This window comes from Echiichthys vipera (genome assembly GCF_963691815.1).
Source record: "Echiichthys vipera genome assembly, chromosome: 17".
Lineage (NCBI taxonomy): Eukaryota > Metazoa > Chordata > Actinopteri > Perciformes > Trachinidae > Echiichthys > Echiichthys vipera.
Window position 1 is genome coordinate 3,811,737 of NC_139842.1, and position 24,149 is coordinate 3,835,885.

The 24,149-nt window shown below is 43.0% G+C and overlaps 2 protein-coding genes across 3 annotated transcripts; one reads left to right on the forward strand and one right to left on the reverse strand.

Annotated features, from left to right (window-relative positions):
• The first annotated feature begins 1,499 nt into the window (after window positions 1-1,499).
• Window positions 1,500-16,366, forward strand: grna (granulin a). 2 transcript variants are annotated; one of them, XM_083931412.1, is made up of 16 exons: window positions 1,500-1,554; window positions 1,699-1,760; window positions 2,328-2,468; window positions 4,628-4,765; window positions 5,242-5,370; window positions 6,891-6,972; window positions 7,716-7,822; window positions 7,989-8,142; window positions 8,267-8,389; window positions 10,019-10,116; window positions 10,213-10,449; window positions 11,155-11,391; window positions 11,860-12,195; window positions 13,426-13,662; window positions 13,760-14,017; window positions 15,651-16,366. In XM_083931412.1, the coding sequence occupies exons 3-16, from the start codon at window positions 2,328-2,330 to the stop codon at window positions 15,792-15,794; spliced, it is 2,421 nt and encodes an 806-aa protein (XP_083787538.1). In that variant the 5' UTR covers window positions 1,500-1,554; window positions 1,699-1,760; the 3' UTR covers window positions 15,795-16,366. The 2 variants fall into 2 exon arrangements, with proteins under 2 accessions (XP_083787538.1, XP_083787539.1); XM_083931413.1 differs by lacking the exons at window positions 1,500-1,554; window positions 1,699-1,760; window positions 2,328-2,468; window positions 4,628-4,765 and having other exon boundaries at window positions 6,891-6,971; window positions 7,714-7,822.
• A 3,230-nt stretch (window positions 16,367-19,596) lies between these two features.
• Window positions 19,597-24,100, reverse strand: LOC310959740 (uncharacterized protein; the record flags this gene model as incomplete). The annotated part of the gene is made up of 8 exons (XM_083931200.1): window positions 19,597-20,642; window positions 20,872-21,010; window positions 21,096-22,140; window positions 22,407-23,158; window positions 23,357-23,502; window positions 23,598-23,657; window positions 23,745-23,816; window positions 23,953-24,100. The coding sequence occupies 8 exons, from the start codon at window positions 24,098-24,100 to the stop codon at window positions 19,597-19,599; spliced, it is 3,408 nt and encodes a 1,135-aa protein (XP_083787326.1).
• Window positions 24,101-24,149: the final 49 nt, after the last annotated feature.

A 24,149-nucleotide genomic window follows, 5' to 3' on the forward strand; every position in this document is an offset into this window, starting at 1 on the left:
TTCTGTTCTCCACCCATCTGTTTATACTGTTCCCCATCTGTTTATACTGTTCCCCATCTGTTTATACCGTTCACATTATTATATTGTTTATACTATATTGTGTGTTTATTGCTTATATTATACTTTGCTTATTGTCTTATTATATATAATTTTTCTAAAAATGTACCAAGGGGGAGTAGCACTCCAATTTCGTTGTATGCAAATGCAATGACAATAAAGGCTATTCTATTCTATTCTATTCTAAAATAAATGTTTTGAGGTGCAATAACCATGTTTTTTTCATTCTATATCAAAATACTGACTACTCCAGAAAAATAAAGAAGCAGGTTTACTTATTATGCATGTTTGCATTAATTCCCTTTTTCATCAATTATTTGTTTTTCTGAGTTTCCTGTTGTTGCAGATGGAAGTAAAGCACCGGTGGCGCCGCCTGGTGGACGCGACTCTGTGGTGTCCCGCAGCTGCCGCCTGTAAACAAACAGAAATACAGAGAAGTGCCCTTGGGTCCGGGGAGTCAATGCGTCAGCAGAGCCGCCATCTTGGTACGGGGTAGCGCTGCTTTTACATGAACGAGCGTCAATAGAAGCCAATGTGACACAGAATTAAATCATCATAATCAACATTTACGAGGCGATTTGTTTTGTCACAAGTGTCAGACATTTAAACAGGGGTGGGTAAAATGATAGAAGTGTGGTTTGTTGTTGCTGTTGTTGTTATTGTTGTAAACAGAGCCTATAGTTTATGTTCAAAACGCACAAAATTTTCACATTCACACGAATTCCTAAAATCACAGGCTGGTTTGGTCAAGCCTTAAAAAAGCTTACTAAACAACCTTTCCATACATTTTCTAGGAGTATACACACAATATATTTTTACAAGCAAATATATGTATATTTAAATATATCTATATAAATAGCATTTTACCTGCTTATTTGGAAAAACAATATGCACATATATTTACAACATACACACTTTATTGCAATATTTAAAGGATATACACGTGATTGTAATATGTACAATATATACATTTAATTGCAATAATTACAACATACACATTTAATTGCAATATTTACAATATATACATTTAATTGGAATATTTACAATGTATACACCTGATTGTAACGTTTACAATATTTACACTTTATAGATAACTTTTGTTATGATTTGGCACTATAAATAACATTTAATTGAATTTATAGTAATATTTACAATGTACACACTTGATTGTAACATTTACAGTATTTTCTATCCTTGCAACAACACTACAACTACACAGTGTTATGAATATGATACAGTAATGAGTCAAAAACAAACGTTTGTAACATAAAATATGACAAAATAAAATCTTACCTGGGAGAAGTCATGCCTTTATCCTTGTGTCGGTTGAACTGCCTTGGAACCCCGACACAAGATGGCGGCTGTATCGACGCACGCACGCTGAGACGCAGGAAGACACTTCTGGTGTTTATTTCTATGGTAAACAAGTGCAGCCTGTTCAGGGTCCGTGTGGGGCATGGGTCAACAGCAGCAACTTCACTGAACTGTGGAAAAAAGGTGATTTAATGGAAGAAACCGGGAGAGGAAAGGTAGATTAGATCCTCTCTCTCTCTCTCTCTCTCTCTCTCCCTCCCCCTCCCTCTCTCTCTCTGGGGCGTGTTCCTATAAAGGCAGGTCTATAATTTAACTTGTGCTCTTCAGTGGTCCCTCACTTGTGAAACACCTGCCTGCTGCACACAACAGCCCTTCAGTCTTCCACCAAGGTAAGGAAGAGCTTCACCTGCTTTAGACAAAATACATTTAACAATGATTCTCACACACACACACACACACATGTACAGTTTTCACCTCTTCTTTCAGTTTCAGACTGCTGACATTGCTTTAATCTTTTCATAATTATTATAATAACACTAAATAATGAGTAAGTTTATCCTGGCATCATGTCATAAAAGCACAAAAAAGGCGCTTTTTCCTTTTTTATATAGATAAACGAAACTGAAAGTGGACTTTTCTTTCGTGCATTCTTGCAAAATAAAGGCAGAAATAACCTTTAAATGAGCTGTTTAAGGAACTAAAAACAGAGCTGAGGGACAGTACTGTGTGTGAGTGCATCTGTGAATGTTTATTATACTCCTGTTGCATGTTTTGACCATAATTCATACAGTCTGTGGTTGTGACTTGTAGTGTTTTTTAGCAGAAGTGAAGATAAATGTTATTTCTGAGTGGAGAGGGAGATTCCTCAATGCACACCTTTCACTTTCTATCACACCTCTCTGTCTGTGTGTGTGTGTGTGTGTGTGTGTCTGTGTGTGTGTTTCCCGTGTGTTCAGATGCAGAAGTGGGTTGTGATCTGCTGGGCTCTCCTGGCCCTGGTCGCTGCTGATGAGTGTCCAGGTGGAGGGAGATGTGAAGAGGGTCAAACCTGCTGCAAAGACCCGGCCCGCGGTTATGGATGCTGCCCATTCGATCAGGTAGACTGCTGCTACATACCTGCACGTCCTGCATCATAATACTCAACACTTCTGCCAAGAAATCACAAAAATCACAATTACTCGTCCTGCTGTAACCGTCTTTTGCACATATCCTACTTTTTGATATTAGTCGTTCAGTTTTATCACTTTATAAGTGAAGTTTTTGGGAGTGTAGATGATGTAAAGTCATAATAATTGACATTTAAAATCTTAATTTCCCCCTAAATGTCCCCTTAGCACTGTGTGAAAACATCACAAACAGGTGAACTCTGCACCTACCTGCTTGTCCCAGACATTACCGATTCACATTATGCAAAAAAATCAGCCTTTAACATGTTTTAGTAACAGAAAATATATATAATATGACGTTTTTGCACCGAGTTTCTATTAGTGTAAGATGTGTTTGGTATCATAGGAATACCAAATACATATAAATACGAATGTCAATAGTTTTAATTCAAACAATGCTTCAACATGCAGCACATTTATAACATTATTTTGTAAAGTAGCTAATTTAAAGTCTTTATAGAGATCTGTTAACACCAAAATGTAGTGACTATAGCCTTCATATTTAGTCCAAATTAAGTTACGGCAATAATCTGAGTGGCTGGCATTGCCATATAAATAAGATAATGTATAATATAAATGTGCCTTTATTGTTTGTTCTAAATATATGAACATAGATCCACTAACATCTTGGTAATTATTATTATTTATTGTTAGCTCACATAAATCCAGTCATGGAGAAGATGCTGGAGAAAAAGCAGCATCTTCATTTTTAGCTTTTTTAACTCTTTTAATTCACTATTTGCTGTGATTAAACTACTTTAAAGTCACTTTTGTGAACGCGTTAAAGGGTAAATTAGTGTCTTATATTCATTTCAAGGTAATTATTGAAAAATAAGTTTTTAGATTAGATTAGATTAGTTTAGATAGTTCATTTCGAATATGTGAAAAAACAAAATTATCACACATTAATGGGCAGTAAAACAGAAAAGGAAAAATAAATGTACAATAACAAAGCATAACAAAGTAAAGTGAAAAATATAAATTCTGTGTACATCTCGGAAAAGGAGTGGGAAGAAGTATAAACTTATTTTATTCCACCTCTTTTTAATAAATATTACTGAAATAACACTTATTCTATCTATAAAGTAATAATAACAATAGTAATAACTTCCATTTGTCATTCTTCATTTACCCTTGTTCTATATCTAACAAAGCATAACATTTATCTTAAGTTAAGTCAACCAAAAGCTGAAAGGACACACGTGTTTGTTGATGCCCAGCGGAGTTCTCCTGTCTGAGGGCCTTGACACGGTTTGGCTGCTGTCCTCTGGAAAAGGTGATCAAATGTTATCCCACACAGATACGACATGCACCATTTGTATCATTTAAATGTTCAGAGAATGGCGCATTTATCAGGAAAACAGAAGTAAGAACCACTCAATCGGTGTGTTTACGTGCACATCAGTAACCTGAAAATGGCCCCTTGTATACATGAAAGGGGGTTGAATGGAAAATGACGGCGTAACACTTCCTCCGGTACAGTAGGTGACGCCCCGCGAACATACAGCTGGACCAAATGCGGCTTTTCTTCCCGGTTCACCTTTGTCAAAATCCCAAACGGTCGACTTTTGGACAGAATTACGACAGAAATGGGTCTTCCTGGTAGTGATGTTAGTGAAGTCCTACCTCGGTTTAAAGGTAACGCTCTATTGTTGTTTTCACGCTATTTTCGGCGCATTTGCTTCCTGGTTTCTTCCATTTCCTGGTCAAAAGCCACTGCTGTGGAGTGGGGAGCATGCGCAGACGATTATTCGTCATATAATAAAAAGTATAAGAAATGAATTAGGGAATCGCTTCCTGCCCGGCTGAAGTTAACGCGCTCTGATGTGGGGAAGCACCATTAGCCTAAGTTAACAAGATAAACGCTGTAAAGTTAAAGTACTTCAGTGAAACACCTTTTGTCCGTCACATATTAAATGTAAATATGATAACCATTCATAAAAAGAGTTACAGGGCGAACAGCGGCCCTATTCATGCTCTGCTGTGCTTTACCACTTTATGGAGCAGATAGACGCTCAGGCATCGTTCAGCCGATGTGATAGCAGTTTAAAACTTTGGTAGTCAAAGTGTTCCTACAACTGTCCTCGTAGGCTGAGTGCTGCGGGGATCACGTGCACTGCTGTCCGTGGGGAACACTCTGCGATGCCGCCGCGTCCAGCTGTAAGAACGCCACTGGGTCCATCCCCTGGGCGGAAAGAACTTCTGCGGATCAGCCCGGACTCTCCAAAGTAAGAACGACACTCATCCGTTAGCTTCAAGATGAAATACTGAGTGAGAGTTTGACTTAGGGGCAACACAGTGGTGTGGTGGTTAGCACTCACAGCGAGAGGGTTCCTGGTTCGAATTCCGACTGGAGCCCTTCTGTGTGGAGTTTGCATGTTCTCCCCGTGTCTGCGTGGGTCTTCTCCGGGTTCTCCGGTTTCCTCCCACAGTCCAAAGACGTGCAGGTGTTCGGTTCATTGATGACTCTAAATCACCCGTAGGTGTGAATGGTTGTCTGTCTCTGTTCGTCTCTATGTGTCCTGTGATAGACTGGCGTCCTGTCCAGGGTGGACCCCGCCTCACCCCCTATGTCAGCTGGGATCGGCTCCAGCCCCCCGCGACCCCAACAGGGACAAGCAGTTGAAGATGAATGAATGAATGAATGAGTTTGACCTATTTGACGTGAGAGCCTCCCCTTTTTCCCACCCTGTCGCTCTGTCAGTCCTTCAGGATGATCAAGACGTACACGGGGGAGGAAGACGACAACATCTGTCCTGATGAGTCACGGTGCCCAGCGGAGTTCTCCTGTCTGAGGGCCTTGACACGGTTTGGCTGCTGTCCTCTGGAAAAGGTGATCAAATGTTATCCCACACAGATACGACATGCACCATTTGTATCATTTAAATGTTCAGAGAATGGCGCATTTATCAGGAAAACAGAAGTAAGAACCACTCAATCGGTGTGTTTACGTGCACATCAGTAACCTGAAAATGGCCCCTTGTATACATGAAAGGGGGTTGAATGGAAAATGACGGCGTAACACTTCCTCCGGTACAGTAGGTGACGCCCCGCGAACATACAGCTGGACCAAATGCGGCTTTTCTTCCCGGTTCACCTTTGTCAAAATCCCAAACGGTCGACTTTTGGACAGAATTACGACAGAAATGGGTCTTCCTGGTAGTGATGTTAGTGAAGTCCTACCTCGGTTTAAAGGTAACGCTCTATTGTTGTTTTCACGTTGTTTTCAGCGCAGTTGCTTCCGTATTTCTTCTATTTCCTGGTCAAAAGCCACTGCCTCGGAGTGGGGAGCATGCGCAGACGAGAAACCCGATAATAATCCGAGAACGCTGTTTACGGGAATAATAGGGAATATAAAGGAGTTCTCTAGGTCTGTTACCTGGAGTTTTACCCGGGGTTTGTTGTTTACATGGTGTTTGAGAAACCGGAGTACGCCCTTAACCTGAGTATAATCGGGTTTTTAAACTGCAGGTAAACGCACTGAAGGTTTATTGATTTTACAGGTTTTTTCCCCACCAAAGAATTTGCTACATCTTTCACATAAAGTCCAGTAACACCGGTGATGTTATGTGCGTGTTGTGCAAAGTTTCTTGTGCAAAAGCCCTGTCACTTCCCGTCACAAAGAGGATCTTTGCTGGTTTGGTTAAGAAACAAAGCTTTTTCACTTCACTGTAGACAGCAGCCAGTGGTTTCTGCTATTATGTCTATCACCAACATACGGGCCAAATCAACCATCAGCGTATGACGTACTAACAACGTTAAAGCAAAGCTCAGAAACAACATGTGGGTAAAGGAGATTTTCCCTTTGTGTTTAACGTGAATTTACGGATCAAAGGCCCAATTTCAGGAGCCCGGTCCATATTCAACAGAAGGATCCAGAGAACAAAGAGTTAGTGTGTGGCTTGCTCCATAGCTGCTCATCTCCTCCGTGGAAGCCTCCATGTTGTTTACACTCAACAGTCTCTTCTCGTTTCACTTAAATCCACCTCAAAACCAACGCTGATTGGTTCGGTCGCTTGGCAAACTTCTCCAAATTTTCTCTGCCGCACGTTACCAGACTGATCTGTGAGTCAAATACAACAGAGCTCAGAGATCAGGATGGACTCACGGGGCTAGAGGTTTATATGGAAGCTGCAGCTCTGACCAGTATCCCTGTGTTTTGCTGTAGAGTTCTCCACTAGATCGCTTTACAGTAGAGACAAGTAAAGGCTGACTATAAGGCACCTTTATATGTCTAAACTACTACACCTGTTTGGAGTAATGCAGTCAAGACTGATTACAAGATGGAGTCCATGAAGGAACTTGTTTCAAATGTGTAATGTATGCATTAAGTGATTTCCTGACCCCTGACAGGGAGTCTCCTGCTCTGATGGGAAACACTGCTGTCCTGAGGGACACCAGTGCAGCGCAGACAGCCGCTCCTGCGTCAAAAAAGGTGAAACTCTTCTACTCACAACCACAACATATTACTAGACGGTCTGGACAGCCGCCAGGGACTTTTTAGCACGGCGCTAAATTGGTGTGATTCCTGTTTGAAGGACAGGGACTACTGTGTGTCAAGTGAACAAAATATTATGGAGTTCCCCAAGGCTCCGATCTTGGGCCTCTTCTGTTTAACTTCTACATGCTTCCACTAGTTCAGATTATGGGAAACAACAAATAAGTACCAGAATTATGCAGACACACACAGAAGTGCATTCAGCAGGTCTGTTGTCCTTCTGTTAAGCTGTAATTGTTTACTGGAGCCAAAGACGTGCGATGAAAAGTCGGTGCTCAGCTTCAGTCCCTGACCTTAGAGGACACAAACCAAGCCGTGAATCTTGGTCTCGTCATGGACTTCAAATTGAACATCCACATTAAGAAAATTACAAAATCAGCCAACTATCACCGTGAGAATATATTAGTCATTAAAGGACTTATGTCTCAGTGGGAGTTATAAGCAGTTTTCGGTTTTTGTGCAGGACGTATCTGGAAGAAACTCACAGCTCTTTAAAAACTGAATTAAATTGAGGACTATTTGTTCACATTTTGCACTGTGACTCTCCTCATTCTGCTGTTTTATGTTTGATTCAATTTAAGCCTCTTCTTATCTCTTATATATACTCTCATGAGGGGTTTACCTTTATCTCAAGGCCTCTAATCTTATCATACACGCTTTTTTTTAATTGTTTGTTGCAGAGCTCGTGACTACAGTTCTGTGCAGCGACGGCGTGTCAGAGTGTCCGGATGAAACCACCTGCTGTGAAGCTCCTGAAGGAAAGTGGGGGTGCTGTCCCCTGCCACAGGTATAAAAAAAGCACACAAAGGTTATTCCATACCATAAATAATCGAGATTATGAATGAGCAAAAAGTCAAATGAAGGATTTGCATGTCTGGGTATCGTGACTTTATGGCGTCTTATCATGTGTCGTTCTAAGCCGATACTCTGTGTGCCTCCATTGTCTAAAACAGGCCGTGTGCTGCGAGGACAAGACACACTGCTGTCCTGAAGGGAGCACATGTGATGTCGAACACGACACATGTATTTCCTCATCTACCAAAAAACAGACGCCAATGTGGGCCAAACTGCCAGCCAGGCGAAGAGCAGACTGGGAGAACCAGAAAGGTCAGATCGGCACCCGTCTTCATTGGAAATTCACTTCCTTATTCTGATTAATCATTGTCTAAATCTGAGTGTGTGTGTTTGCGTGTGCATGTGTGTGTGTGTGTGTGTGTGGTTCAACTTTCAGAAGGCGAACAAGTCACTGCAGTCGTTGCCGATCCTGGCTCAGAAAAAGCCCCTGAAGTCACCACAGCGAATCCAGTTCCTCATTCAGAGAAGGAAGTATCATCTGTCACCGAGGCCGCTGCAGGTGAATGTTAGTGAATCTCAGTCTGTGGAACAAGCACACACGTGTTCAGGACTGGCTCACTGATCGATGCCTTAGTTTAACTGTTAAAAAGAAAATGCAGCTATATGTGGATAGTTCTGGTGTCTTTCTGAGAGGGGAGGAGCTCATTTTGGAGATCGAGTTCAGATACTTGGGACGCAACACTCTCAAACAGGAAACACATCAAAAAAGTGTCTAACTCACACTCGCAAATTTCAAATAGATCAGGAATTCATTAACCAGCAGTGCAGCTTTGATGTTTTCACATTGATTTTATCTTCTCACTGAGCGACAACCCACAGACTCTCTCTACACAAAACCCCTAAAGACTCAGGATAAAAACCCTTTTCCCTACCACATCTGCAGGACTCTTAAAAATCATCATTTTTTTAAGTTTCCATCATTTGAAAACTTTTAGATTTGCTTGTTTTGTATATAAAAGTCTCCATGGTCATGCTCCACCACCGCTAAATTAATTTTATAGACTCTGGGAGGTCTGAGAACCAGGGCGGGTGATAGAGGACTGTGAGATCCCCCACAGGCGCACCACGTTTGGGAGGAATGTGTTGTCTTTAAGGGGGGGCATTTGGAGCAGTCTTCCCTCCACCGTGAGCGAACGAAACTTGTTCTTCTCTTAAAGGACAACTAAAAATGGCTCGAGTCAAATGAAAAGTGTGACCTAACTGGACTTGAACTACATGAACATTCATTTTTATCCCATAGTTAAATCCTGTCTGGGTCTGGAGTCAGACCCTAACCCTAACCCTTGTAGTAAATGCACTTATATAGCACCTTCCTAGTCTTCTGACTACTCAAGGCGCTTTCACAGTGTTTGTCACATTCACCCATTCACACAGACATTCACACTGATGGCAGTGGACATCTACAGACCATCTAATCTAATCTAACCATTCACACCACATTTACACACCCATGCGCAGCACAGGGAGCAATTCGGGGTTCAGTGTCTTGCTCAAGGACACTTCGACATGTGGACCAGGGGAGGTGGGGCTTGAACTGCCGATCTCTCGAATGGAGGACGACCCACTCTTCCTCTGAGTTGGCTGTGTGTCCTTTTTCCTCTATTTGTATTTTATCTATTTATTTGCTGTCTCTTCTTATTATTTTACTTATTAGGGACTACAGATGCAAATTAGCAGCTTTGCTATAATCTGGGATGTTTACAGAGATATATTATTAATTTTCATTAATGTGCACTGTCCCTATCTTAAAAATAAAGCATTTTTATTATTATCATCATCCGTATGAAGGGCATCACAGATGTATCATAAGATGCATAAGTTCTGATCCACCAGATACAGACTTAACAACAGACCGGTCTTACTGCAGCATCATTCATGAAAATGACTATAATAATAATAATAATGGCTGCATTCCATTCAATGTTGGCGTGGCAGTGAGTCCCATGACTTACCGGCACAACTACATGTTGTTGGCATTTCCTGCTATGACAAGACACCTGGTTTGGTGAAACAGCCCTTTCTCTCACAGCAGACAGCAGGGAATAACAATGGGGCTGTACTCTTTAATAACAGTTATCATAACCATCTTTTAAAGAAATGAAATATGGAGTTGTTATTTCTTCCGCAGGTATTGGTGTGGTGTGCGATGATACGGTAGCCTGTCCAGATAACAGCACATGCTGTAAAACGCAAGAGGGCGGCTGGAGTTGCTGTCCTTTAGTAGAGGTACTATTTTGTCTGCCGGTGTTTTAACACAGTCCCAACCTCTGGGTTTGACCGTGCATTGACCTTTTCTCCTTTTTCTTTCTCTGATCATATCAGGCTGTCTGTTGTGACGATTTCATTCACTGCTGCCCACACGGTAAGATATGTAACGTGCCTGCTCAGAGCTGCGATGACGACACACACTCTGTGTCGTGGGTCGAGAAGGTACCTGCAATCCCCAGACAGGACGCACGGGTGGGGAATGTGACGTGTGACTTCACCCACAGTTGCCCTGACGGCTCTACCTGCTGCACGATCAAGACAGGAGAGTGGGCCTGCTGTCCTCTACCTAACGTAAATACACTCAATCTTCTGGTCTTCTCCTCAGCAAATAAGCATATTTCTCAAAAACATTGAACCATTCCAAAGTAGAGATGTCACAATACCAAAAATTTCAGTAGTCGGTGCCAATACCAGTGGAATTTCATAACAGACACACAGAATATAATGTAACAGAACACAGTACAACCATTGGTCGTTGTGCGACACCTTAAGATTCATACATTCAATTGAGAACGTCACGGTCATCTGCCTCACACGCAAAGTACTTCCACGCACGACTCACTTTGCCTTTTCTATCAACAAATCAGGGCGAAGCGCTGTCGTTCACTTCCACATGGGGTTTGTTTTTCTGTGCGAGTGATACTTCTTAGTGACCTTTGACTTCTGAATGCACGTATGACTGGAACACTCGCTCTACTGCCCCCATTAGTTCAGGAAGAGTCACAGCACCGACACTTACGGTGCCTCAGAAAAATATGCGTCGTCTGTGTTTTTTTATTCTAGAATCGAAAGGTATCGCAAGAATCGGTTCTCGTGACATCCCTATTCCATGCAAGGGCATTTTAACAATTTTCAAACGTTTCAGCACTGATTTTGTCAGCACTTGAACTCTTCTTGTGTTTTCATACACTCAACAATCAGCGTGTTTACATGCACATCAGTGACATCAGTAACAAAAATGGCCTTTTCTCCTTTTTCTTTCTCTGATCATATCAGGCTGTTTGTTGTGACGATTTCATTCACTGCTGCCCACACGGTAAGATATGTAACATGCCTGCTCAGAGCTGCGATGACGACACACACTCTGTGCCGTGGGTCGAGAAGGTACCCGCAATCCCCAGACAGGACGCACGGGTGGGGAATGTGACGTGTGACCTCACCCACAGTTGCCCTGACGGCTCTACCTGCTGCACGACCAAGACAGGAGAATGGGCCTGCTGTCCTCTACCTAACGTAAATACACAACGTGCACACACGGATGATTTCATTGAAAAAGCAAACAAGCTGATTTTAATGTTCAATCAATGATAAAATGTTTTGGACATAATCATGACAGACACGTAATCATGATTCTTGGTAGTGATGCTACTTGCCGTTGCAAATTCCTCCCTCGGCTTAACCGAACGCTTTATTGTAGGTGTTTTTTTCACGCTCCACTGCTGCGGAGTGGGGAGCATGCGCAAACGAGAAACCCGATAATAATCCGAGAACGCTGTTTACATGCGCGAATAATCAGGGAACTAAAGGAGTTCTCTAGGTCTGTTAATCGGGGTATGAGAACCCCGATTTTAACCCGGGGTACGTGTTTACATGGTGTTTGAGAAACCGGAGTATGCCCTTAACGCGATTATAATCGGGTTTTTAAACTGCATGTAAACACACTGACTGTGACTGAAAGTATTTTTGTCTCTTTGTTCAAAGGCGGTCTGCTGTGACGACCACGAGAGCTGCTGCCCCGAGGACACCATCTGTAACGTGCCCATGCAGAGCTGTGAGAGCACCTCGGGCTCAACGGCAATGATGAAGAAGATACCTGCGTTTTCCACGCCGGCGCCCACTACGGTGGCCAGCACCACCCAGAGCCAGGCGACGAGCACAAAGCAGCCAGAGAAGCAGGAGGTGATGAAAGCACAGGAGGAGAATAAAGACGAAGCGGAGGGCTGGATAAAGTGTGACCCCCACACCAGCTGCCCTCAGTCCACCACCTGCTGCTTCATGAGCTCCACTCAAAGGTGGGGCTGTTGCCCGCTGCCGAAGGTGAGCACTGACCTTCATGAACAAAGCACAATGACAATAACTATTTGTTTATTTATTGTTAAAACATTTTACTTTAACCCCCTTCTCCCTATGTAGCATTTATATGTATATATATGGTATATATTTATAGGTATAACACACTTTATCGTAGTTGTAAGCAGATATAAGGGCGTATAAGTGTGTACAAGAAACAATATTTGATGTGTGTTTTACTATATTGTCATCAATTATCTGTTTATACACCAAAATCCACCACGAGTGCCCACAGGAAGAGTTATAGTTGATGACAAATACATTAATAAACACATGTATCTGCGTATAACTACATTAAAGTGTTAAAAAATAGTTGTTTAATATTTAAACACTGCTTATAAATGATAAATAAGGAGAGTTAAATTAAAGTGTTGCCTTGTAATTGTTTTTTCTATAAATCAAATAATAGTTCACTCAATGAAAGGTCATAAAATAACAAATCATTTAAAGTGACCCCAGCCCAGGCTCTCATCTTACAGTCACATATTCTGTGTGAACAGTGGAAAACAACTCAAACGTTTGTCAATTTTGTTTTATAAGTCACTTAAAATTGGTATGAAATATATATTTATTTTAGCAACGGATCAAACGACTGTGTGGGATGTTAAAAAGGTCACAAAAGGGGAACCTTTGCACTTCCCTCAGCTCTGCGGAGCTTTAGAGCATCTTTAAAGCATCTTTCAGCGCATTGTTTCAATTTTCCAGTCACGGTTCACCCTCACTGCTCTCATTGTGTCGTTTTCTGCAGCAGCAGGAAGCAGCTGTTTCCAGGGTACACTACTGTACCCGCTCAGGCAACAGACACACAGCTAGCGACTAGTTGGTGAACATAGTCGAGCGTTTAGCAGCTTAAGAGCCAGAAATTTTACATAAAACGGGCTTGTCAACACCAAAAGCTCAGCAGTTAATTAGCCAGATGAGCCACACATCTACACCCAGTGTCAGGGAGCACACCGAGTATCAGTACTTTGCGTGGTGATGTAGTTCTGTCCTGGTGTCCCTCCTCTCCTCTGTGTTAACCTGTTATTTCTATCAGCCACGGGCCGTAATCAACAGTGCATTCACCGGATTCACTAACACTCTTCCACTTGTAGTTCATCGCTAATGTCTACGTTTGTTAATCGTTCAAAAGAAGAACTAGAAAAGAGGATGGGCGATGTGAAAGTAGTGCTCCCACTCTCTCACTTCTCCCAACAGGCGGTGTGCTGCGCTGACGGCAACCACTGCTGTCCCTCCGACTACAAGTGCGACGACACCAAGACCTCGTGCGTCAGAGGGGAAGTGGTGATCCCGTGGTACACCAAGCTCCCAGCCACCACCAGCATCGAGGCCGATCCCAACTCTTTGCAGTGCGACCAGCGCAATCAATGCCCCGCACACACCACCTGCTGCCGGCTGGTGACGGGCGAGTGGGGCTGCTGCCCGCTGGAAAACGTGAGCACAAACTATCAGCGTGCTATCCCTGTCGGGGTTTGCTTGTGTAAAACAAAGGATGTCGTTTTCACTAATCTTGTGGGTGCTGTGTGTGCAGGCTGTGTGCTGCCCGGATAAGGAGCACTGCTGCCCGCAGGGTTACACCTGCAACGTCGCCTCTAACTCCTGTCAGAAGCTCATCATGCTGCAGCTGGAGACCGTCCCGCTAACACCGGTGTATCTGGCCCAGCATCAGCCCCTGCTCGCCGCCTCGAAGCACAGAGACGTCCCGTGTGATGAACAGACCAGCTGTCCAGACGGAGACACCTGCTGCAGGACTTCTGCTACCACATGGGGCTGCTGTCCGTCTCCTAATGTATGATTTAAAGTCATGACTTCAACCTTTAAAGGAATAGTTTGATATTTTGGGAAATACTCATTGACTCGATTGCAGAGAGCTAGATGAGAAGGTTGAGGACACTTTCATGCCTGTAGGTTAAAGATGAAGCTATTGTGGGACGCTTTTTAGCTTAGCTTAGCACAATTATAGAAAATGGGGAAAGCAGCTAGCCTGACTTTAAAGTTAAAGGGACAGTTTTAATTTTTTGAACTGGAGTTGTATGAGGTACTTCTCCAGAGTCTGTGTATGACCTACAGTGGACACATGTACTGCTGTGGACAGCGCAAACGTATTTAGCCACCTAAAAAAATCCATTTCCGTTTAAGTGTACACTATATTTAGAATATTTTCACAGCTTTACGTTGCTGTCAGACAGCCTTGTTTGAGTCTACACGAGGGGAACTGAAATGGTTATCTGTGAATATGGATAGGTACCTCATGCGGCTTCTATGTTGTGTAATCTGTACTCTGAAATCTTGGCACCATTTACTTGTGTAAACGTATGTCTGTGCTTCTTTTACGTAACTAAAGTCGACAAACGTGTGCTGAAGTGCCCTCTTTGAGCCAAAACGTGTGCCAAAGTGCCCTCATGGCAGCCAAAATGTGTGCCAAAGTGTCCTCTGGGAGCCAAAACGTGTGCTAAAGTGCCCTCTAGAAGCCAAAACGTGTGCTAAAGTGCCCTCTCGGAGCCAAAACGTGTGCTAAAGTGCCCTCTAGAAGCCAAAACGTGTGCTAAAGTGTTCTATAGGAGCCAAAACGTGTGCTAAAGTGCCCTCTAGAAGCCAAAACGTGTGCTAAAGTGCCCTCATGGCAGCCAAAACGTGTGCTAAAGTCTCCTCTGGGAACCGAAACGTGTGCTAAAGTGCCCTCTAGAAGCCAAAACGTGTGCTAAAGTGCCCTCATGGCAGCCAAAACGTGTGCTAAAGTGTAGGAGCCAAAACGTGTGCTAAAGTGCCCTCTAGAAGCCAAAACGTGTGCTAAAGTGTCCTCTGGCAGCCAAAACGTGTGCTAAAGTGCCCTCATGGCAGCCAAAACGTGTGCTAAAGTCTCCTCTGGGAACCGAAAAGTGTGCTAAAGTGCCCTCTGGAAGCCAAAACGTGTGCTAAAGTGCCCTCATGGCAGCCAAAACGTGTGCTAAAGTCTCCTCTGGGAACCGAAACGTGTGCTAAAGTGCCCTCTAGAAGCCAAAACGTGTGCTAAAGTGCCCTCATGGCAGCCAAAACGTGTGCTAAAGTGTAGGAGCCAAAACGTGTGCTAAAGTGCCCTCATGGCAGCCAAAACGTGTGCTAAAGTGTAGGAGCCAAAACGTGTGCTAAAGTGCCCTCTAGAAGCCAAAACGTGTGCTAAAGTGTCCTCTGGCAGCCAAAACGTGTGCTAAAGTGCCCTCATGGCAGCCAAAACGTGTGCTAAAGTGTAGGAGCCAAAACGTGTGCTAAAGTGTAGGACCAAAACGTGTGCTAAAGTGTCCTCTGGGAGCCAAAACGTGTGCTAAAGTGCCCTCATGGCAGCCAAAACGTGTGCTAAAGTGTAGAAGCCAAAACGTGTGCTAAAGTGTCCTCTGGGAGCCAAAACAGTGTCACTAATCTCCCTCCCTCTGTCCTCTCCACAGGCGGTGTGCTGCAGCGACATGCAGCACTGTTGCCCCACCGGCTACACCTGCACCGAGAGCGGAGACTGCATCCAGACTGCCGGGCTCCACTGGCACAACTGGCACGTGTTCCTCGGCAACAAAAAGAGAGCTCTGATTGTTTGAAAAGCACCTCCATGGCACTGGTTCTGCACGCACTAATGGAAAAATGATGTCAAAGGGATTTTATGATAATTTTTTCTTAGAGGAAAGGGGACACTGTGAAATTGAATTGCACTTATGGGGTTATGAGGTTCTGCAACAACAACTACACGCAACAAGATCAGTGCATTAACCCTTTAATGGCTAACTTCAGGTAGACCCTTCATAAAGCACGAGCCACTTGAAGGTACTGAATTACAAACACTCCACAGGCAATGTGATTTTAATGGCTGTCAATCATCTTTCTGTCTGTTCTGCTTTATGCCGCAAAGTGCACTTCTCTTCTTCAGGGCGTAATTTCATCTCTTTAAATGTACGATTCCACATCATCACGAACGACGTCTTCTGTCGCACTGTTTTCCGATCTGTACATTAGATTTATGTTGGTTTTCAAATCAAAGTGTTTTAATTTTTGTGTGTCTTATTTTCACTTGTATTCGTTTGGGAACATGGAGAAATACATGCGTGGTGCAGCTTAATCTGCAAAAAAAAAAAATAAAAACTAATAAACAAGGTCTGATGTTACAACATTACAATTTGTTGAATCGTTCCTGTATGAACCACAGTAAAGGATGAAAAGAAGACTCTTCATTACTCAGGTATTTTCTTGTTATGAAGCAACTTTTCTGCCTCATTTTATCAGGAAAAGTTCATTCAGGCTCTAAAATAAAAATCCTCATGTGTGTTGGAAGGTAACAGGCTGTGAATGATCCAGATTTATCTATTTTCAACACATGAACAGAACTTTTACAACTAAATATGAAAAAGGACATGAATGACAGTTAATTCTCACTCTATCTTTCTTTCTTTTTTAAACTTAATTTATCATTAAATAGCTTTAACAATTGAAAAAGGAGTAAAAAAAAGACATGACAGGACAAAGGCACACATCGAAACATTTAAATAAATGATATAAAGTAGATATATAATAGAAGAAAAATAGAAATGACAAAATATGAAGTGAATAAATTAAATAAATGGGTCTAATAAAAGAAATAAGCTAAATAAATACAAATATATATATATAAGGCAAGTTATAATAGCAGATAAGTTCACTGTAATAATAAATAAATAATAAACATTTTTGTTGGATTCATCATATGACAGAGACTCAAAATATATTTTTAATTAAATAAAAAATAATAGGAATGAATGAAGGGGTTGCCTTGGATATTTTAACTTGATGTATATGAATTTATTTTATTATATTAAAATAATAATTTTCTCATCAAAGTGATACCTAACTGTAGTTTTAGCAAACAGAAAATTTACCAAATCTTTCCAAAAGGTGATACAAAATGGACACTTAATTAAAAATAAGTGGGTAATACTTTCTCATCCAAAAGATGATGTCACTTCCGGAAAATGGTCTCAGTGGAATTGTAGTTTTTTTATTTTTTGAATTACAAAAAGTGTGGAAAATAGCAAAAGGGACACATTTTAAACATTTTAATTATAACTTTAGTTCTTCCTAATAAATATGTATAATCAGAGTTTAAACATGACCTTTAAAATAATTAAATAACCTTTACATATGCTTACTATAGACGATATAAGACCCTATTGTATACTACATATACTGTAGATAATAGACATATAGATACATAAGTAGATAAAATAAAATGTTGAGAGAGTTCGCAATTATTATTTTTTGTTTGTTTGCTTGTTTTTTACTTATTTATTTGTTGTTATGTGTGTCTTGATGGTGTCTTTATGTGTTTATGTAAATTTCAACGCTGTGCTTCGTCCTTTTTTAGGCGTTCACGTGGTGTTGTTGTTTTCTTGCTGTGTTGTTGTTTTCTTGCTGTGTTGTTGTTTTCTTGCTATGTTGTTGTTGTTTTCTTGCTGTGGTGTTGTTGTTGTTGTGTTGGTATGTTCGTGTCTGTAGTTTGTTTTGTTGGTTGTTGTGGTCTGGTGTGAAATAAACCTCACAAAATATAAAAATACCAACCGTAAAATTCAGTTGTAACAGCTCACTCGCTGTTCGCGGGGTCGGGTAACGTTTCTATGGTAACGACGAGTTCCACCAATCAGAGACGTCGCTGTGACCCTTAGGATTGTGGGTAGTGTAGTACTTCTCCGTGTGATCGCTAATCCTACGGAAACTAAGGCAAACCGTCGTCCGAAGTCTGCCGCAAAAGTTCATTTCTCTTCAAAGCACTCGACGCAAACTGGAAAAAACCGGAAGAAGGAGTTTGGCAAAAACATCCCATTGGAATAAATCGACTTTAGTACAAAGAATTACGTACAAAAGAGGTGAAACAAACTCATGTTCCGGTATCAGCTCACTCCAAACCAGAAGGTGGCGGGAACGCACCTAAAACTGAACCAACCGTTAAAAGAAGAAGGAGAAGAAGAAGAAGGGGGAAAGAATGGAGCACAATGGACAGGAAGCTCAATGATTCGTCCGAAGCAGTCACGTGTGATCTCATCCCTTCCTCGTTAGTATAGTGGACAGTATCTCCGCCTGTCAGAAGGTGGCCACCCGCGTATAGGTATAGAGGACTTTCCTTGAAAAAAAGGCCCTGCAAGCAAGTCACAGGTTCGATCCCGGCAAGAGTCAAACAATAACTGTCATATATAACCAAGAATATTAAACTACAGCATGCGTTTATAACACAAAACTATCAGATTCAGTCGTTTAAAGTGAAACTAATCACAATTTGTTTGTAGAAAGAATTGTTTAGGATGATAATTAGATGATAAAACCATAATATTTAAAGAATGTACAATAATGCAACCTTTACATGCTGCTGCTGGTAAAAAATGAATTGAACTAAAGTAGCAGTGATAATAATATTACTTGAATTGAACTTAATAATAATAGCAATACAAATAATAGATTAAACACTAGACAGTGATTTACATAAAGAACAGTGTTTAAATAATCACACAAGAAAGATATTAATTTCCAAAATGATGTTAGTATTATACTAAGGTTTCATTAATATATTGTGTTGATGCGTAAGCATACAGCTGAGCACATTAATGATTATAATATTTAATTCATTTATTTTGTATCACTATTACTTCACCCATGAAGTAAACACAATAATAGACTATAATATTTAATAAAATCATTTCTTTATGACTAGTTCTCCCCCTCCCAGGTAAAGACAGTCACAGTGATGCTTTATATGAAATATTTTATTGAAAAACAGCTAAATTCTAAAACACACAAAATCTAAATAGCAGATTAAGAGATCACAGATTAAATACAGCAGATATTTGTGCATTCATAAATATATACAATATAATAATTCACAGAAAACAAGCAAACAAATTATTCTAAAAATAACAATAATAAAGCAAAATGATCTCACCATCTCAAGCAAACAAAAAAGAAAAAATTAAATTCACACATTTGAAAAGGAGTAGGAAGAGGTATAATTTCTTTAGTCCCCCCCTTTCTCTATAATTAGTGGTATTTTTAAAATAAATTATACATTATAATATATTAATAACCACTTATTTTTATATTTTTAATTTCAGCATCTTCATTTTCATTTATAAAATAAAAAAATCCATGTTTTGGTTATGAACATGTAGCCACAGCCATGTACAGTGTGTGTGTGAGTGTGTGTTTGTGTGTGTGTGTGTATGTGTGTGTGTGTGCATGTGTGTGTGTGTTTGTGTGTATGAGTGTGTGTGTGTGTGTGTGTGTGTGTGTGTGTGTGTGTGTGTGTGTGTGTGTGTGTGTGTGTGTGTTTGTGTGTGTGTGTGTATGTGATTCTGAAGGTATATCTGGGGTTTGGGGGGTATGCAGTCACTTTCCCTTCTCTGCGACCCATCGGTCCCTCTCAGCCTCATAAAAGTCAGAGAGTTTGAAGTCTGTCCAGGTCATCTCCTTCTCCATGCCCTGTGGTTGGTACAGGGAGAGCACTCTGGTGGGGCAGTAGATGTATTTCCCCGGCACTCCGGGGAAGCTGGCGTGAATGTGGTGGCTGTGTGGGCTCTGCTTCAGCGGCTGGTGACAGAACCTGCACAGACGACCTGTAGGCAGCTGCACCGCTGACTTCCTCTTCGCTCTCTCTTCTACCACTCTCCTCCACTCTGCGCCTCGCTTTCTGGCACCCTCCAGCTCCCGCTCAAAGAATGGAGACGCTGCAAACTCCTCAAAAGGCATCCGCGGGTTTGTGAGGTCTTCATCTTTGTATGTCTTAAAGACCCTCGTGGAGCAGTAAAAGTACTTTACTGCTGTTGCCTGATAGAAGAAATGAACCGAAGAGCCGTCGCAGAGATACCGGGACTTTGGCTGACCGCAGGCTAAACAGTTTCTGGTTGTTATCTTCTTCTGCTGCTGATGTTGCTGTTGTCTTTGGAGGACCTCACTCACAATCTTCTCCACTGTAGCCCGACTCAGTGACTCATCCTGGGGCGCAGCCACAGGTTGAGGGTTAACAGGTGCAGGAGGCAGGGTGATGACAGGCACACTGACCGTTTGACTGCCTGTGGTCAAACTCTGCCACAGCTGCTGTCTTTCAAGAACCTTCTCTGTGCTTGTGTTGATGGAGGAGCTGGTGTTTTTTAGCTTGGCCAGATGTTTTACATATCTTGAGATATGTTGCCATGTGGTTGGATGGAGAAGGCTGTTGGGGTCAGTGCAAGTCCTCTGGACCATGGCAGCATAGTCTGCATCCACCCGCTTCAGAGTGTCTTTCACGCCATGGTGTTTAATTGGAAGCCCGTCGATGGCGGCTCTCATGGCTTCTGGCCACCGGCCGTGATCCAGGACCTGAATAAGACCTCCAGTCCTTATGGGTCCGGTGCGGGTGGCCCTGGGAGACGAGGCAACAGGCAGTGGTGCTACCCCTGGCAGATTTAAACAACAAAGCATATGTTTATCATATTGTTTTTTGAGCTGTTCAATATGTCACATTTATTATATTTTCCCTTCATTTTCGCATTTTGCATACATTAGCTTACTAATTCTTACTAATGGACAAAATATAAATGATTGTCATGAACTTTATTCCGAGCAAACTGTTTCAAACTGTTTTTAAGTGTCACCCACCTCCCCTCCCTGGGTGGTTTGAGTTACCTGTATCTGTCAAAGACTGAGTCTCTAGTTTGGCTGTGGCAGGAGCTGGTGTCAACGGCTGCTGAAACATGGGAACTGCTTCTGATTGCTGCATAGACAACAGGACAGGTGCTGCTCCTCCTGGATCCTCACTGTTCTCCTGAAAAACAGCATCAATACAGTGATTCAGTGGGCCAGTCTGCAGGTCAGTCAGTCAGTGACAGTGAGTCATAAACCTAGATTACCTGAGAGTCCGTGCTCACCACAGCGGCAGGGCAGGGATCCTCTGTCTCCATGGCTGCAGCAGCTGAGATGTTGGGCTGTGTCCTGTTCTTGTCCCAGTTTAAGAACACAGGACGACAGCCTGGCTCCACATACTGCAGTCCAAATCTCTCCCCTGTGTCCCTGTTGGTTGTCTGCAGCATTGAGTATTTTGGCCTCCCTGTCACCTTTACTGAGGCTGCATTCATCTCTGAAATCAACAGGGGGTCAAACACAGCTGGCAGCTCCACATCAGGTAGCTTCAGGTCCACCAGCCTCTGGAAGTTCCAGCGCACCACTCCCGTCATTGCCTGAGCCTGGAACAGTTCACAGGACACCCGGTTGCCTGTGACCCAGTGAGCCTGGTGAAGGTGGAAGCCCTCCTGCTGAGACGTGCCTCTCACAGGGATCCAAACAGGTACAGCAGCTCCTGCGCCCTTGGTGTAGTTGAGCTGCAAGGTTCCACCAAACCTGTACAGGGTTCCCTCCCCTACCTCTGGGTCGCTCAGGCAGCCTCTTAGGATGTGGACACGCTGGATCTGCCACACCTTCAACATGGAGGCCTTAAAGAGGAGCACATCATTGGCGTCCTTTGAGAGGTGGAAGTTATGTAGAACATCTTCCACTCTCTGCAGCAGTTCTCTGGGCTGTGGCACCCTGGTCCTACAGTGCTCCCTGATGTGCTGCTTGGTGGGATTAGCAGGGGATATGCCACAGAAGTTGTACGCCTCCCGGAGCCTTTTCAGGTCGCTCTGGTCCACAACAAGGAACGCTGCAGAAAGGAACTGGCAGAAAGAGCTGTACACAGGATGGTGCTCTGAGACACACTCCCTTGTAAAGCGGCGCATGCAATGAAACAAGTCCAGCTTGATAGTGATGTTCTTGTTGAACCTGCTTCTGGATGCGCTGCTGTTCTCAAGGTTCCCGGTGGTAGCCTGTGCAATAGTGGCCTCAGAGGTCCTCCAGTGGTCCCACAAAAGGTGCTCCTGAGGCCCGGGTTGCAATATCCTGAAGGCAGCACAGCAGTCTCTAAAACGTAGAAAAGAAATCTCATTACAAACAATGTGTTTTCTACAGAGCAGGTCTTATTATATTTACAGGAAGAACAGCTGATGAGGATCCTAAATACACAAACAAGCATTATTATGAAATAATATACTTTTTTATCTATTTGTGTGTTTTTTTTAAATTTGGACTACTAACAAGAGGAGTCAGATTACACTACAATAAACAAAACTATATGAAGAATAAGTCCAAAAATCTAATTCAGTTGAATTGAAAGACAGTGTGTTTACCTGTCCACCCACTGGCAGCTTGCCTTCTCCACTCCTGCTGCAGAGTAGCGCTGGGACAGACCATCATACATCGGATAAAGGGACCGATCACACTCTGACTGCAGCATCACCCAGCTCACAATCATCCAGTTCTCATTCATTATGGCGTAGGAAGACATGGTGCCGGACGACAGCACCACCTTCCTCGCCACTTTGCGGGTGTGATCAGCCCTCAAGGCTTGTCCAAAGGTCCCCTGCAGCAGCAGATTGAGGAGCTGCTCCTGCCGCTGATACTCCCGGATGAGGCAGTCGACCAGGTAGTGTGCAGAAACAGACACTCCGCACCAGCCATCATCATCGGAATATCCTCCAAATGGAGCTGGAGTGTCAGTTCTTCTGAGGAGCCCAGTGATGGTTCGCTGGCCGTAAGCTCCTGCCTCAGCATCCCTTACGTTCTGCACGCTCAGCAGGTAGGCCAGGTGAGCTCTCTCATATTTTAGATGGAGTGCCTCAGTCAGCTGCTTGGACATGTCCTCTGGTGATCTGCTGCTGCGCCGCATCTGATCCATCACAGACTTGCAGATGGCCTTTTTTAAGGTCAGGAATGCCGGCACAATGTTCTGGAAACGCTCTGGAAGCTTCTCCAGCCACTGGGGCTTGTCAGCATGCCAGCACTTCTTGCAAGCCTTACAGGTGAGCCGCGAGGCAAGAATATAATACTGACCACTGGTGCCAATGATGACTCTTGGCCTTCCAACGCCAGAAGAAGCTACCTGAGGGTTGAGACAACCATGAAGACAGGGCAAAATGTAGTTGCTCCTCACCCTCTCCATGATTGCGTGCTCTGGCTTCCAAATAAAAAACGGATGAAGCTGGAAGTATTTCGGTGAAGGCAGCTCAGAGATTGAGTCTATGAGCTCAGGCTGGGGGGGATAACGCCACAGAGACAGCATGTTCATAAGGTGACGTACTGGATGTGACCCCGGCCACAGCCCCAACATCTCCATCTCAGTCTTCATCCAAAGTCTCTGCTGTTGGGAGCAGTTCCAGTGTGCAACGTCCTGATCATAGCCTGGGACAGAGACTGAAGGGACAGGAGGTGCTGGACATGGCAGAGCTGAAAAACATAATCAAACAATACGGTACATACACGGTGCGAAAAAAGGCAAGAGAGCTTTGTATTAATGACCACCGTGTGGCAGAAGTTCATACCTTCATGCAGGACAGTGTCTCTCTGTGCCTCCACAGGAGCAGGGTTCTTTGATGATGAATCTAGGATGGTGAGATAAAACAGGAAATGTGTGTAAAACATACACATTAAAATAACTGTAAGATATTCCTTAATAAAGCATTTACTACCTTCAGGGAGAAATGGAGATGCTGTTATCCCAGGCTCTACAGAAGAACTCTGGGAAACCGGCTTTCCAGGTGCTTTGGAAAAAACAGACACCAGATGTTATCATTACTTCACATGAGTGTTAGACAGTATAACACATTGAAAAACTGACTTCTGTTCATCAGAATAAAAGGCATATGAATGTGAGACACACATGTAGAGGATACATACTTGGTCTGAACACACTGGGTGGCTGCTCTTCTATCCCCAGCTGTGTGGCGAGGGCGAGCAGCTGAGGAGGGACAGGCAGCGGGGCCTTCTGCGTGGCTGTGGGATTAAAGCGCAAAGGCCACACTGTTTGGTCACAGAGCACGTGCATTAATAACATCACACAACGTTCAGGGTGGTTTTAAGAAGTGAACACACAA

What these genes read in the sequence shown, in the direction of transcription:
- grna (XM_083931412.1), top strand. Translation starts at nt 2,328, where the DNA reads ATGCAGAAGTGGGTTGTGATCTGCTGGGCTCTCCTGGCCCTGGTCGCT. An exon ending in GATGCTGCCCATTCGATCAG is followed by an intron (nt 2,469 to 4,627) that starts GTAGACTGCTGC and finishes CTGTCCTCGTAG; the next exon opens with GCTGAGTGCTGCGGGGATCA. An exon ending in GGTGCTGTCCCCTGCCACAG is followed by an intron (nt 7,823 to 7,988) that starts GTATAAAAAAAG and finishes TGTCTAAAACAG; the next exon opens with GCCGTGTGCTGCGAGGACAA.